The sequence below is a fragment of the Sminthopsis crassicaudata genome, chromosome 6 (assembly GCF_048593235.1).
Source record: "Sminthopsis crassicaudata isolate SCR6 chromosome 6, ASM4859323v1, whole genome shotgun sequence".
Classification (NCBI taxonomy): domain Eukaryota; kingdom Metazoa; phylum Chordata; class Mammalia; order Dasyuromorphia; family Dasyuridae; genus Sminthopsis; species Sminthopsis crassicaudata.
In genome coordinates this window covers 171,147,670-171,164,406 of record NC_133622.1, presented here as the reverse complement: position 1 = coordinate 171,164,406, position 16,737 = coordinate 171,147,670, and the positions used below count along the sequence as shown (strand labels likewise).

Sequence of the window (16,737 nt, the reverse complement as noted above, 5' to 3'; positions counted from 1 at the left end):
TTAGGACCATGGCTCTAGAGGAGAAAGTGAGTCAGGTGACCATGCACAGAGATCCCTAGCTTAAATCCAAATCACTTGCATGTCAAGGCATCACTGCCTTGAGATCATGGTCCTTTTGGTGAAAGGAGAAACAACAACAGCTAAAGCAAGAGGAAAACTTGTCCTTAAAAGAAATCATAATCAAGAGCAAGTTAGTACTACATTTTCCAGATTTATCTTTAGCTTCTTTGATGCTCTGAGAGAAGAAAAAAAGAAAAAGTTCCAAGATGAAACAGATCTATGATCAGTACAATTGACCTGGATTAAAATCATATTTGTTCAGCTATTAACTAACTCCCTAAGAAAAAATACCCAGGACCAGATGGATTTACATGTGAATTCTACCAAACATTTAAAGAACAATTAACGCCAATGTTATATAAACTATTTGAAAAAATAAAGATTGAAGGAGTCCTACCAAATTCCTTTTATGACACAGATATGGTACTGATACCTAAACCAGGTAGATTGAAAACAGAGAAATAAAATTATAGACCAATCTCCCTAATGAATATTGATGCTAAAATCTTAAATAAAATATTAGCAAAAAGATTACAGAAAATCATCCCCAGGTTAATATACTATGACCAAGTAGGATTTATACCAGGAATGCAGGGCTGGTTCAATATTAGGAAAACTATTAGCATAATCCACTATATCAATAACCAAATTAACAAAAACCATGTGATCATCTCAATAGAAGCAGAAAAAGCATTTGACAAAATCCAACATCCATTCCTACTAAAAACACTTGAGAGTATAGGAATAAATGGACTATTCCTTAAAATAGTCAGGAGTATATATTTAAAACCGTCAGTAAGCATCATATGTAATAGGGATAAACTGTAACCTTTCACAGCAAGATCAGGAGTAAAACAAGGTTTCCCACTATCATCATTACTATTCAATATTGTATTAGAAACTCTAGCCTTGGCAATAAGAATCGAGAAAGAGATTAAAGGAATTAAGAGTAGGTAATGAGAAAACCAAACTATCACTTTTTGAGGATGATATGATGGTATACTTAGAGAACCCCAGAGATTCTACTAAAAAGCTATTAGAAATCACAACTTTAGCAAAGTTGCAGGATACAAAATAAAGCCACATAAATGCTCAGCATTTTTATATATCACCAACAAAATCCAACAGCAAGAAGGGGACAACAAAGGGAAATTCTAATCAAAATAACTGTCAATAGTATAAAATATTTAGGAATCTATCTACCAAAGGAAAGTCAGGAGTTATATGAGCAAAATTACAAAACACTTGCCACAAAAATAAATTCATATTTAAATAATTGGAAAGACATTAAGTGCTTTTGGATAGGCCAAATGAATATAATAAAGATGACAATATTCCCTAAACTAATCTATTTATTTAGTGCTATACCAATCAAACTCCCAAGAAATTATTTTAATGACCTAGAAAAATAACAACAAAATTCATATGGAAGAACAAAAGGTCGAGAATTTCAAGGGAATTATTGAAAAAAATGTCAGATGAAGGTGGTCTAGCTGTACCTAATCTAAAGCTATATTATAAAGCAGCAGTCACCAAGACCATTTGGTATTGGCTAAGAAATAGACTATTCAATCAGTGGAACAGGTTAAGTACACAGGACAAAATAGGGTACAACTATGGCAATCTAGTGTTTGACAAACCCAAAGATACCAACTTTGGGATAAAAATTCATTATTTGACAAAAACTGCTAGGAAAACTGGAAATTAGTATGGCAGAAATTAGGTATGGACCCATACTTAACACCACGCACATACCAAAATAAGATCAAAATGGGTCCATGATTTAGGCATAAATAATGAGATCATAAATAAATTAGAGGAACATAGGATAGTTTACCTCTCAGACTTGTGGAAATTGTGACCAAAGGAGAACTAGAGATCATTATTGATCACAAAATAGAAAATTTTGATTACATCAAATTAAAAAGCTTTTATACAAACAAAACTAATGCAAACAAGATTAGAAGAGAAATAATAAACTGGGAAAACATTTTTATAGTTAAAGGTTCTGATAAAGGCCTCATTTCCAAAATATATAGAGAACTGACTCTAATGTATAAGAAATCAAGCCATTCTCCAATTGATAAATGGTCAAAAGATATGAACAGATAATTTTCAGATGATGAAATTGAAACTACTTCCACTCATATGAAAGTGTTCCAAATCACTATTGATCAGAGAAATGCAAATAAAACAACTCTGAGATACCTCTACACACCTGTCAGATTGGCTAAGATGACAGGAAAAAATAATGATGAATGTTGGAGAGGATGGGGGAAAACTGGGACACTGATGTATTGTTGGTGGAGTTGTGAAAGAATCCAACCATTCTGGAGAGCAATCTGGAATTATGCCCAAAGAGTTATCAAATAGTGCATACCCTTTGATCCAGCAGTGCTTATATTCCAAAGAAATACTAAAGAAGGGAAAGGGACCTGTATGTGCCAAAATGTTTGTGGCAGCCCTTTTTGTAGTGGCTAGAAACTGGAAAATGAATAGATGCCCATCAATTGGAGAATGGTTGGGTAAATTATGGTATATGAATGTTATGGAATATTATTGTTCTGTAACAAATGACCAGCAGGATGAATACAGAGAGACTTACATGAACTGATGCTGAATGAAATGAGCAGAACCAGGAGATCATTATACACTTCAACAACTATATGAGGATGTATTCTGATAGAAGTGGATATTTTCAACAAAGAGAAGATCTAATTCAGTTCCAATTGATCAATGATGAACAGAATCAGGTACACCCAGAGAAGGAACACTGGGAAATGAGTGTAAACTGTTTGCATTTTTGTTTTTCTTCCCAGGTTATTTCTACTTTAAATAGGTAGCACTATTCCCATGTAAAATAAAGAAAAATGTTAAAATCTGTACTTAAATTTGTTAATTTCCACAGAAACAGTGAATAACAGAATCTTATTTCCTATGTCCAAATAACCACACTGCAAAGTAATAGATGACAACAAGAATCAATACTAGAAAATAAAATAGAACAATAGGTTTCTTAACACTTAGATATCTCCCAGTAATCCTTCTCTAAACATGGTACTTTTTACCATTAACATATCAGTTCACTAGATTGAAATGCTTTTTTCTAAAATTACCAAAGATCTTCACTAACAAATCTCATAGCCTTTTCTCAATCCTAGGATGCTGTAAAAAACTCAAAAAGCATTTTACACTATTGACTCCCCTATTCTAAGTTTTTATGACACTTTGAATCTTGGTAGTGCTCTTGTCTGATCACTCTTTAGGTTACATTCTGAACTATTAGCACCTTCATTCCAACTCCTAATTGTGAGTATGTGTGTACTTCTAGAGTCTATCCTTTTTTCTATACTCCATCACTCAAAGACTTAAAAGTTCTCAAGATTTCAAGTATCATCTAAACAGATGATTCATAAGTCGCCTCTCTCCCAAACTCTCACCATATCATCAAATGCTGATGAGACATTTCAAACCAGATGCCTAAAAGGCATCTCAAGTACAATACGGAAAACACAAATACTCATTCCCCTCAAAATACATATCCCAATAATTTATCCCAACCGTCCCCATTTCCAGTTTTATTAAACCCTACTCCCTCTATGGTCCAGCTATCCTGAGGGGGCGATGGGGACGGGAAGGAAGAATATCAGACAAAGAGAAAAAAGCAAAAGAAAGGAAAGAATCCAGGCAGAGTGAATAAGCTCACCTTAAAACTAACTAACTAACTAACTAACTAACTAACTAAATAAATAAATAAATAAATAAATAAATAAATAAATAAATAAATGAACAATTGAAGGAACATAATGCTATGATTATAAATGAAAAGGAAACCGAAACTGAAAAGCTCTGTACAAACATTAATACATGTACAAATCTACAATGAGAATATTAGTAATAGAACAGGAAAAATTTCTCTGATAAGGGTTTTCATCCAAGACATAAAAACAATTAATAAACATATAAAATACTGTTAGTTATTCCTCAATAGATAAATGGCAAATAGCTATGAAAAAGGTTCTCAAAAGTTTTGCCAAGTATATACAACTACATTAAAAAAATATGCTCCAGATCATTAATGAGAAAATAAATACAAATCAAAAAAAAACCCAGAAGTTTCAACACACTCCCTATAAATTGATGAAAAAAACAAAAAAGGGAAATAGTCAATGTTGGAAAAATGGTGAAAAAAAAAAGGTAAATTAATACATAGTGAAGTTGTAAAAAAACAGTCCAACCATTCTGGAAGGCAATTTGAAATTTTGCAAATAGTGACAAAAATGTCCATACCCTCTGAACTTGAGATTGCATTACTGGGCTTATAGCCAAGGAAGCTACTAGTACAAAAATGTTCCCAAATAAACCAAAATATTTACAGAAGCACTTTTTGTGAGAGCTAAAAGTTGGGAACAAAGTAGATACTCATCAATTGGGAATGGCTAAATAAGCCGTGGTATATTAATGTAATGGAATATTACTGTGCAGTAAAAAATATGTGCAATGAATATACAGAAGCCCTGAAAGATCTATATGAACTGATGAAGAGTGAAGTCAACAGAGCCAAGAAAATAATGTAAATAGTGACTACAACATAAAGGAAGACATAAAAAAAAAAAAAAAAGGAAGAAAAGAAAAGAAAGTAAGTGTAACAAAATAAAAAGATCAAGTGGGATTCAAATGAAGATGTATGAGGAAGACATCCCCAACCTACCCTTCCTGGAAGTCAAAGGTCCATAAGTATTCCATATTCCACATTTCAGACCTTCTCAATACATTGGTAGATTAGGTTGACTTTTTTTTTTCCTCTTCTTTTCCTTTCCAAAATATACTATGCCATATGAGATGACTTTCTGGAGGGGAATGGGAAGGAGAAGAATACATGGGATACTATGGTGATGTAAGAAACAAGTATCAGCACCCAGAAAGAGGACTGGGAACTGAGTGTGGACCACAACATAGCATTTTCACTCTTTCTGTTGATGTTGCTTGCATTTAGTTTTCTCTCAGATTTTTTTTTTCCTTCTTGATCCATTTTTTCTTGTGCAGCAAGATAAGTGCATAAATATGTGTACATATATTGGACTTAACATATGTTTTAACACATTTAATATGTATTGGACTACCTGCCATCTAGGGGAGAGGGTGAGGGAAAGGAGGGAAAAATTTGGAACAGAAAGATTTGCAAGGGTCATATGTTGAAAAATTACCCATGCAGATGTTTTGTAAATAAAAAAAGTTTTAATAAAATAAAATAAAAAAAGGAAAGAAACAAGTATCAGTGCAAAAGTTATCTTAAAATTATATCCCTCTTCCAAAAAGAAAGAATTGGAAAGGTAATTGACAATCTGTCACAACAGATTGAAAACTACCCAAGCAACAAATTCCCTGATAATCAGAAAGAATCAAATAGAAGCCAGTATAAGCAACATGAAATATTAAAGTCAGTCAAAAAGCTAAAAGAATGAAGATATAAAGTATCTCATAGCAAAAATAAATAAATAAATAAAAATTAAAATATACCTACACAAATACTACCTGGAAAACTGTTAAAAGAAAAAAAAAAAGTTTCAACAATCACTGGATTATCTGAACACTCTAACAACAACAACAAGACATCACATTTCAAGGTATCTTAAAGAAAAATTTTCAGATCTCTTAGTACCAGGAACAATGTGGGGGAAAAAAGAAACCACCAATCACATCCTGAAAGAACTCTGAAATGAAAATACCAAAGAATATCATGCCCAAAAGCGATGGTTTTCAGATCAGAGAAAAAAAAAAAATATATAGTTCAAAGAGACAAAAGAAAAAATTCAAGTTAATGAGGAGCTACATTCAAGATCTTTTTTATTTGTTTGTTTTTGTGAATCAATCAGTTAAGTGATTTGCCCAGGGCCAACACAGCTAGTAAATAGCAAACATTTAAAGACATATTGGAACTGAAGACCTTCTGAACTCCAGGACTGGTATTCTATCCACTGTACCACTTATCTGTCCCTACAGTCATGATCAAACATGATTTAGTAGCCACTACTGTAAAGAAGCAAAGAAGTTGGAAAATGATATTCCAGAAGGCAAAGGACATATTCTTTGCCTACAGTCAAGAATAAACATATCCAACAAAACTAAGAATAACCCTGCAAGAGAAAAAAATAAAATAAACCTTTAATGAAATAGAAGATTTTTCAAACATCCTAATGAAAAAAATTAGAGTTGAAAAGAAATTTTGAATTTCAAACACGAGGAAAGGGAAACAAAAAGGTAAACAATAATGAACAACAACAACAAAAAAAGGATAAACTGCTTTCATACATATATGATTACTTAGCATATCAGGGTTCACTGAGGGAATCCAATTAGACAAGGCATGAAAGTGTTTCTATAATGTCTTGGCCTTAAAAACAGAAAGAGGGGAATCGGGATATATTGGTAGGGGAGGAAGAAGATTAAAGGTAAATCTTAAAATCAGAGTGTACCAGTTGGTATCAAGGAAGAAGAGTTTGGGGAAGAATATAACATTTGAATTTCCCTTTCATCTAAACTGGTCAGAAGAAAAAAAAAAAAACATACATATACAAGAAACAATATACACTTCACTCAACAAATAAAAAGTAAGGTGGGTATTAGGAGAGCAGATTAAGTTGAGGGTTAGTCCTAAAACAATTTCTAAGGATGTAGCTCTTCTTAAAATGGCAAAAGATGAGAATCTGGTGGAGTGTCCCCAAATTAAGGACTAGCTAAACAAATTGCAGTATATAAAAGTGATGAAATACCATCATACTATCACTATCATAATTAGCATTAAGACCAAACAGGATTCCAGGGGCTAATGATGAAACGTGCTTCCTTCTTCCTGATATAGAAAAAAAATAAATATAAAAAGACCTACAACAAAACAAACTTTTTCCTAAAGCCCCCTCCACCATCATAACCATCACCAAAAGAAAGGTTAAAAAAGTTTTGTTTTTTTGTTTTTTTTAATTTTTACAAGTAAAAATTGTTTTACCCATATGGGAAGAATCCTTAACCATATGAGAGATAAGGGATAACAAATTATAATTTAAGTTTTTTTGCATAACGAATGCAGTGAGAATAATATATATATATATATTGATTGAAACAGAAAAAAAAAATTCTGGCATCAAATATATCAAAGAATAACTACAATTTTAAGAATCATATCAAAGACTGCTCCAGATCAATAATAAGACAAATATAAATATAAACTAAGGCATTCCAATGTTCCACCTCATACACACACAGAAAACTGCCAAAGATGACAAAGATGGAAATATTACATGCTGTATAAATTACTGGAAGACAGGCATAATAAAATACTATTGATAGAGCTGTGAATTTGTCCAATCATTACAGAAATGATTTGGATTTATGTTTAAAACATGATGAAATGTTTTAAAACCTATGTTTCTGGGCAATGCTGGACATATATTCTAAGGTCAATGACACAAAAAGGTCCCTATGTGTCAAAATATAGCAAAACTTCATTGTTTGAAGAATGTTTAAATGGCATATAAATGTAATGGAATATTACTAAATATTAAAAAAAACACATGGAAATATTTATAAGACTTGCACAAAGTGAAATAGGCAAAACTAATAAAACAACACAAACAATGACTATGATTACATAAATGGAAGGAACAACAACAACAAAAAAAGCTTAAAATACTTTGCCAACTGTAGCAATTATAGTTTGGTTCTGTAGGCTTGCTAGCAAAATGAATTCTTTCTTTTCCCTTCCCTTCACAGATGGGTACCTCTAGGTATAGAATACTGCATAAATTATGGATAAGCTAGTTAATTTTACTGAAGTACTTTTTTTTTCCCCTAAGAAATTGCTATGGGAGATATAGAAACAATTCAAAAGGAAAGTGGTATCATAAAAAAATAAAGATATCAATACAATTAATATCTAAAAATATTCTCTGAAAAGGCAAATTTAAAAGACTCAACCAAATCTGTGCAGAACAAAAAATCCAACAGAAAATACAATGCCATTCCATAAAACCATCTGAAGGAAAAATAATTTATCCAACAAATCTCTCCATGCCAAAATTAGGTAGAATCTCAAAGTGCAATCAAGGCAAATTTATGAAGAATAAGTAGAATTGCTAACCATAAAATATAAATAACTTCAAAATTTAAAAATATTTAAATTTCTTATTAAATTATTATTTCCAGATTTTTTTTTTTTTTTTTTTTTTTTTTTTACAACTTTAAAACTCCTGCTATAAGATAAATCTTTTTTTTCTTTTTGATAACATTTTATAATTATATGCCCAATTGTGGACTTTACTGGGCCAAAGAGTATGATTACTGTATAGCTTGTGTGAGAAGGAGTAAAGATAGTATAGTTAGATTGATGTAAAAAAAGGGAGTAATGTATAAGTCTGTGAAGATAAACTGTAAACAAATGATAAAGAGCTTTAAAGAAAAAAGTTTCTATTTGATTCAGGAAGCAACAGGAAGACAAAGGATGGAAATACAGATCTAAGATTTAATGTCACTTTTAATTTGCACAGTCAGATTGCTTTCAGGTGTGGTATGTGGAAAGATCATCAAATCTGTATCTGCAGTAGTGGGATCAGTCACTATTTCACTTGACCTGTGTGACCCTGAGAAACTCTTGCCATTTCTGGGGTCCTTGGTTTCCCAGTATGTACAATTTTGGAGTCTAGACTAGATAATTTCCAAGGTCCCACTCAGTTCTGGCTCTTTGATCTTAATCAACTTTATATTCTAGGGAGAAATTTTTTTTTTTTTTGCAAAAACAGTGGTTGAAGGAATACCAACACAGACAAATCTACAAACTAAAGTCTATCCAACAAACAGATGCAAGGTGACATCAAATTATATAAACATGTAATCAGCTAAACATTTTATAGCACATACTTGAGGCAAAAGAATCCCTTTATTTCATGTCCTATTTTTAATTTTCATCGGATTAAATGAGAAACAAAGGTAGGATTTTAGGTTGATCCCATGATTAATTAACAGTAGGCTACTAAAGTAGAACACCAAAATTGTCCAGGAATAAAGACTATCTTTTTCTAAACAGAAAATAGAAGAGAAGATGAAATGATTAGCTCCCTCTGTCAACCAGGAAGAAGTACTGAAATTAGTTTCACACACAATAAATAATGCTCATCTTACTTTCTGACAGTGACTAACAACTACAAATTATATAGGAAAAACAAAAACAAAACAGAAACTCTGAATGGCCACATCAAGAAATGACTTTTGAAGATATAATCAATCAAACATTAATGATCAAAATATTTGTACAATGTTATAGATGTTTTAAAACCCAAGAAATTAACACTAAGAAAACATAACCAAAAGAAACTGAATATATGTATAACTACACTAAGTCCTTATGCTTCACCAGATTGACTATAGAATCAGTCTCAGTAAGCATTTAAGTGTACACTATATGCCAGTCCTGATTCCAATAACATAAACTTATAGTTACTTCAATAGACTAGTAGTTTCAGAGAAAATTCAAAGACAAAGAAAATGTCAAAATTAGTTAACCAAAAAAACTCATGTGAAAAATTAAACCATAATTTTAGAGAATTCTGAACAAGAACAGATAACCACATCACTATCTCATTCAAACTGTATTTTTTGAAACAAAAGCGAACTCATAATTTTTGGCTTAAGCTTTAAAACTTTATGGATTTTCTTCACTAATTTTAGAATGACAACTTTAACCCTGAGTTTGGTTAATCAAATAATGATGGTAATTTTGCCCTATGTGAACACTCTAGCAATCCTGTAATGTAAGTTTTCCCAATGAAAAAACTGATGCTGAGAGGCTAATGATTTATAGCTAGGATGTGCCTATGGTAGGATTCAGATAAAGGCCTTTCCTGATTCCAATCCCAGTCTAGCACTATCCACTACTTCACAGCCAGATTGCCTTTAAGAAGTACTTAAATGTACTAATAATTAAAGAAGCAGCTAGAAGTATGTCTCTCCTCTTCCTCTACATCTCCCATCATGTACATGTCACACCCCCCCCACACACACACACCCCCACACACCATCTTTACGGCAATGAACGGCCCATGACTCAACTTCAGCTAAACCCTAGACATCTCAGGATACCATGCTATAAATTTTTCATTTCACAACACTACTTTATCTACCACTTACAAGACAACTCTATTAGAAATTGGTCTAGGCATTTCTCCAGACTCCCCCATCCCCCCCAATAACTGTCTCATTCCTTTCTTATCTAGGGGTATTTCTCACCCATGAACTATCAGAACACTGCTCTCTACTACACTTTCTTATTACATGTTCTCCTCTCCCTTAGAATAGATATAACAGGTTCAAAGGTTACACATACACACACAAATGAAATTATTTCCTTCTATGATCTATGTACTTATGACAAAAACGCAAAGCAATAAGAAAAATTTCTTGCAGGCTTTTTCAAAATCTTAATTTTCTTGACATAGTAGGAAGAATGTTAGATTTGGAATATGGAGTTAACTTTGTAATTCTGTATCCTAAGTTTACTAATTGTGTGTTCAGTAGCCCAGTTTCCTGAGCTTAAAAAGGGGAGGAGAGATGGGAATAAAATAGAACTCATCCCACAGGACTGTTGGGAGCATCAAATGCAATATTTGCAAAGCACTTTGCAAAACTTAGAGCATTATTATAAATGGCTATTGTTGTATTCATTATCATTAGTACTATCATTAGAAACTGATTTCTAGACAACATGTGAAGAACCATGATGAACCACTCTTTGCTCAGTAGTCTTGTTAGTCAAGAATCAAGTTCAAACCACCCCTTTTGATCTCTAATTTTCAATCTTTGCTTACATATGGCTCCTTTCCTACCAGTGCAGACACATCCTATCCTTAAACTTTCACTTGATTCTATCACCACTTCAAGTTGTTATTCCACAGGGCTTTTTCCCTTTTTTATAGCTAAACTAGAAAAAGTTGGGTACACTCAATGCCTCCCCTTCCTTCATTCACTTGTAATATGGCTTCTGATCTCACTGCTCCCTAATTGTTCTCTCCAAAATTACCACTGAGCTCTTAGTTGACAAATCCAAGAGCCTTTTCCTCATGCTTGACTTTTCTTCAGTATTTAACATTACTAACCTCCCACGGGGTAGTCATTCTCACCTCCCTTGAAAGAGTTTTCTTCTTACCTGCCTAGTTAGTCCTTTGTTGGATCATCATTTACCACCAAGATAAAGTGCAGATATACCCCAGGATTGTCCTAAGTCCTTTTTCTCTGCTCTCTCTCTACACACTCTCTTACAGAGTTACCAGCTTTGACGATTTCAACTTTTAGCAGCTCTTACGATCTATATTTCATCTCAGTCTCTCTTCTGAACTCCAGTATCACATCATCAACTAACTGTTCTTTGATATTTCCTATTGGATGTCTTACAGTCAATTCAAATGCAACAAATATATGAAGAAATCTCATCTTGGAACCCAAATTCTATCTTCATTCTGTTGAAGGTGCCAGTCAGCCAGGCTCCCACAGGCTAAGTCATATTCAGTATTTAAGCCTTATCAATTCTAGTTAACAAGCAAGTATTTAAGTGCTGTATGTCAGACATATTCAATACCTCTTGTGTCTATCACTTTTTCTCTATTCATACGACAAGAAATCTAATTCAGAGCCTCACCACCTCTCCCCTGGACTACTGCCTGAAGTCTCTTCTCTCTTTAATCCATTCTCCACACAGCTGCCAAAGTTTATTCCTAAAGCACTGATCTGACCATGTCTCTCTTCAACTCAAGAAGTTCCAGTGGCTCTCTATTGTCCAGTTGCTCCCTACAGATAAAATACAAAATCCCATTAGACATTTAAAGTCCTTCACAATCTAGCCAAAGCCAATCTTTCTAGGCTAATTATCTAAGCTCCTTCATAATATTCTATTTTCACTTGCTTGTGCACTGTGAACTCACTGTGCAATATGTCTCTTTAGCACATTTTTGGAAAGGCTATCCCCCATGATTGAAATGTTCTCCTCTTTCTCACATATCACCATCACCAGTATGTCATAAACCATGATGGAGGCAGCCTAGGACCCTGAACACAAAAGCCTTGGGTAAATAACAGTGGTTTCCCTCCTCTTCTTTCCTCCCCCTCCCCCAAATCATCAGTCCTATTTTCTACATAGCCACAGCCTTACCCGCTGCATCAGCATCAGCAAAGACTGCTGACCAATTGCTAATAACAAGAGCCTTGGGAGGAACAGACCCCAGACCCCAGACCCCAAGTCTTGCTTACAGGCCAACTTTCACAGCCATCTGAGTAATTCCTGAGAAGACTGGGTTAGCCATCTTTTGACTAATTACCAGCCAAATGCCACTCACAGGGCAAGACCATCTAAGAAGCAGCAGCCAGCAAGTGCCAAGTAAGTCAGATCATCATCACCACCATGTCCCCTGAGAAGTTGACAGGGTTGGCCCTGAATCTATGGGTTTTGAAAACAGCCATTCTTCCAGCCCAGAGCTGGCAGCCATTCTCTTGAAAAGTAGCCCTGGGGAGATGCAAACTGACCACTGCCCCTGCAGGGGCTATAGCCACAGCTACTAGAGAGCCAGAAAACAAAGACCTCATCACCAAAGTCCTTGACACTGTCATATGGTTCAACATCAGAAACTGACAAGGTTTTAACAGTGGAAATGATTTAGAGAAGTATTTTAAAATGCTTTTTCTTTCATTTACTGTGACTTCATGAAATCCTTGTCTATCTTTAAAAAAGGAAAACTTCACAAAATCAGGTGCAAGCTCTTTTACAGGAAGGTTATTTTAACACCATGCTGCCATACTTGACACTCCATTTATGTACTCTTAGTACAATTTCTGTTTAGTTTTCTGTAGTGTAGTACAGTGAATAGAGAGTGCTGGCCTTAGGGCTAGGACAACCAGGTAACCTATGTGACCCTGGGCAAATTGCCTAACTTCTCGAGGCTACAAGACAAAAGTGGCAAACATGGCCCAAATCAGATTAATATGTACTTGGGAAATAAAGATGCAAAATAAATAAAAATACAATCAAGTCAAATAAAATTACTGTGTGGCCTGCAGGAATTCTTATGTAGTCAGTCTGTTTCCATTTGTATTTGACACTACTGCTCTAATAACTATAAAAGCTTAAGTTTCAGAGATGAAAACTTAAATTAGTAGTAGGACTGTCCTTATCCAGGAATTCCTGCTGTTAATGTGATTTCAGAAATTCAGTTTCTATTCTATCTATACACATGTATAAAAAGCTTTCTGAAGGGTAAGACTTGGGTTGGGAGGTTTTATTTTTCTATCTCCAGCACTTATCACATAATAGGTGAACAATAAATGCTTGCTGAATTAACAATGGATGCCAATAAAATCAATCTATAGTCAAACCAACCAAAAGAGGAACTCTCTACTCCTAAGTAAAAATGGGTAGAGCAGACTTTGACAACATTTTTAAGGTACTTTTTTTTCCCTTCTAGTTGCTTTCAAAAAAAGAACTTAATTGTTTGACCAAAATAACTTGGCAAAGTACAATTTAAACTTTTATTATTTGAGTTAAACTATAGTAGGAATAAAAAATTTTTCTGACTACAAGGCAATCCCAATAATTCAGTACAGATGTCTGTCTTATCACTTCACTTAACATTAACTGGACAATAAAATAAAATGAGCAGATACTTAAAATCTTACATTACCATTTAAGAAATGGGGAAGAACTGCAAACAGAGAATACCTTTCTTCACAGTAGTCATCATTCAAGTTAAAGAGAATTCATTTCCATAAAAGGATGACAGTTAAAATACAAACAAATTTACTATTCCAGAAAATCTGGGATTCTATCTAGCTCCTTTCTTCTTCATCACAGAACACTATTCCTTCTAATCAAAAGTTCTCATGAAAAATTACAAGTTCAAACAATCTTAAGTTTCTATTTGACTTCATAAATATTAAATCACATACAGCTATATATAATCCAGTATGCACATTGTCATCAATATGCTATTTTGACAAATGAAAGCTGAAAGGTTGTTTCCTTCATTATTTTAATTACTTTTTACAGGTTTTTACTAAAATATAGTTAATAATATATATATTTTTTTACTTATCTAAGGCACATTTGTCTTTTCTAAAGAAAAAAAAAACCTGAAAATATGTCCAGCATTTTTAGCATTACCTTTTAAAAGCTTCAGCTGGGTTCCTCTCACATTCCCCAGGTTGTAAGAGACTTTGGACAGCTGGTTCTCTTAGCTTGTCCTCATATCCCTGGATCAATCCACTGTGGCAGATCTGGGCAACAAGACCTCGAACAAATCCTCCAACACACAGGGTGTCAGAGTCTTGGGCTTTGCAAAAATGAAAGGCCAGAGCTTGTCGATGTAAACCTCTCTGCAAACTTGTAGGTGAACTTGGCCACAATAGTTCAGTACAGAGGGCTGTCTTACCACTGCCAGGCCCTCCTACCAACAACACACCCCAGGCTGCTCCTTTCCCAGAAACAACACTAGCATTATTCCCAGGATTCCCGAGCGATGGGTTGTTGACAGCACTGTTACTACAGTTAGTTTTCTCCTGGAGGCAGTGCTGAAGCTTGTGAAAAACCCACTCTCTACAATAAAACTGCTTTCCCTGCAGCAAACTGGTTTGAGCCATTTTGCAGGCTCTCTCTTCCCAAGGACTGGTCATTGTAGACTGCCCTCCTTCAACATTTGCTAAAACTTGAGGGTATATAGACCTTTAGACTCTATATTACACACTTTGCAATGAAGCTCAAAGTAGAATCACTACTTAATGTTTCTCACAAAGCTCATCAGCCAGAGAGTTCTTTTTGCAGATGTTTCATTTTCTTTCTGTCCTTTGTCTTGTGTAGCAGATAATATATTAGTTTAATTGTTGATCTGATGAAAAGATGTCTGGTCCCAGAACTCAATAATATTTTTCATATGGCTCAATAGGTCATAGAACTCCATGGCTACATCTGGAATTTATAGAAATTGTGGATGTTTCAAGTATAGAGATGAGACAATACATCTGGAATAACTAAACAGAAAGCCCAGTCTTTCAGTATACATAAAATGCTTCTCTTGACTACTAGTGTTAATTCTCTGCCTGAAAAGTCCATCCAGAAATGCATTTCTCTATAAAAAAATTTAGCAGAGCACTTTTCTTCAGAAACAAAATGCAATTTTACAGCATAGATCCGTATTCAAAGCGCTAGATCGTGGCAGTTACAGACAAGGGCAATGCCAGGAAAGTGATCCCAATAGCAGAAACCTCAGGGGCAGAGATGATGTGCAAACGTCAATTCCTTTTTAACACACAAAAGTGAATTCTTCCAGAAACAGAAGATTCTCCCTGAACCTGTTCACAGGTTTCTCGGGTCTGCAACGTCTGGAGAGTTTACATCTTCCACAAGAGACTGAAACAGAACAAAGAGACAAACAAAAATCCTTAGCTTAGTGTAAAACATGACCATTTTGCAGTCTGGTTATCAAAAGCACCAGGCTCGGTCTTTGTATCCCCGGCCCCGAGTCGGGGCTGCAGGACTGGGGGTTCCCGGAGACCAGCTCCAGAAGCAGCTGCGGTCGCTACTCTAACAAAGTTGGGAGCCGGCCCCCAGTTCGGCTGAGCTTTCGGGGAAGCCCGGATGCACAAAGACCCGGGCTTCGGCTCCGCTTCCAGCCGGGCTCCGAGGGCGGCGGGCGGCCTGCCTGCTGCCCGGTCAGGTGCTCGGCCCGCGGCCGCCTTCGTCTTTGTGGAGTTGTCAGGCTCCGGACGAGAACGTCAGGATGCGAGGCCCCCGCCCCGCAGCGGCCGGAGAAAACAAAGTGGGACGCGAGGGGGGAAGGCAGAGGGAAGAGGTCCGGGCCGCGACCCGGCCCAGGCAGGCCCGGGGAGGGAGCGAAAGGGAGGCCTCCGCCCGCGGTTACCTCCGCCGCCGCCGCCGCCGCCTCAGTCAGCGCACGCCCGGACCCCGCGGCCTCCTCGCCGCCGCCGCCGCTGCCCCTCTTCCGAGCTCCCGGCCGCCGCCGCCGCCGCCGCCGTTGCTGCGGCCACCATGCCTCTGCTCCCGTTCCCAGCTCCGCCCGGCCCCCGAAAGCAGCACACGCCTGCCCCGGCCCAGCCCTGCTCGGCTCGCCCTCGCCCTACAGCCGCCGCCCGGGCTCCGACTGCCAGCCTCCGGCCACTCCGGAGCGCGAGCCGGCCCCGCCCCCGCGCGCGCCCCCGCGCTGGGTCCCGCCCCCAACGTGTCCCACGCGAGAGGACTCCGCCCCCTATCCCCGCCCCTTTGTTCCTCTCCTCAGCCAGGCCGCGCCCCTCCCGGGGAACCGAGTCCTCCCCACCCTGTCTCACCTCTTACCCTCGCGGCACTCCCCTCATCTTTTATCCCACCAAAGTTTAGTTTTTCTCCTCTTCCTCCTTCCACCTTTCTCTCTATAACCACACTCTCCCGGTCCGCAGCTCGGCCCCGCCTTCTCTACCCTCTCTGCGACCCCCGATAAGTCCCACCTTGTCGTCACCTCCTCCTTCCTCTGGACTCCTCCTATGTTCCTAAACTCCTCCCCTCTTCTCAGGATCCCCGCCCCCTATTCTCATTCCCCTCCTCTCGCTCAAAAGCCTCGCCCTCTTCCTTGGAACCACGCCCCTTCTCTCGCTCCT

General features: G+C 36.6%; 1 protein-coding gene across 3 annotated transcripts in view; it reads right to left on the bottom strand.

Annotated features, from left to right (window-relative positions):
- Nucleotides 1-16,529, bottom strand: part of ANKRD50 (ankyrin repeat domain containing 50) — a 66,257-nt gene extending 49,728 nt beyond the window's left edge. The window contains exons 1-2 of one of the 3 annotated variants that reach the window (XM_074275435.1): nt 16,432-16,529; nt 14,255-15,496 (exon numbers count right to left, since the gene is read on the bottom strand). In XM_074275435.1, coding sequence (XP_074131536.1) covers nt 14,255-14,763 — 509 coding nt within the window. In that variant the 5' untranslated portion in view covers nt 14,764-15,496; nt 16,432-16,529. Of the gene's footprint in view, nt 1-14,254; nt 15,979-16,007; nt 16,227-16,431 lie in introns of those variants that run through there. The other 2 variants (XM_074275434.1, XM_074275436.1) reach the window with 2 other exon arrangements.
- Nucleotides 16,530-16,737: the final 208 nt, after the last annotated feature.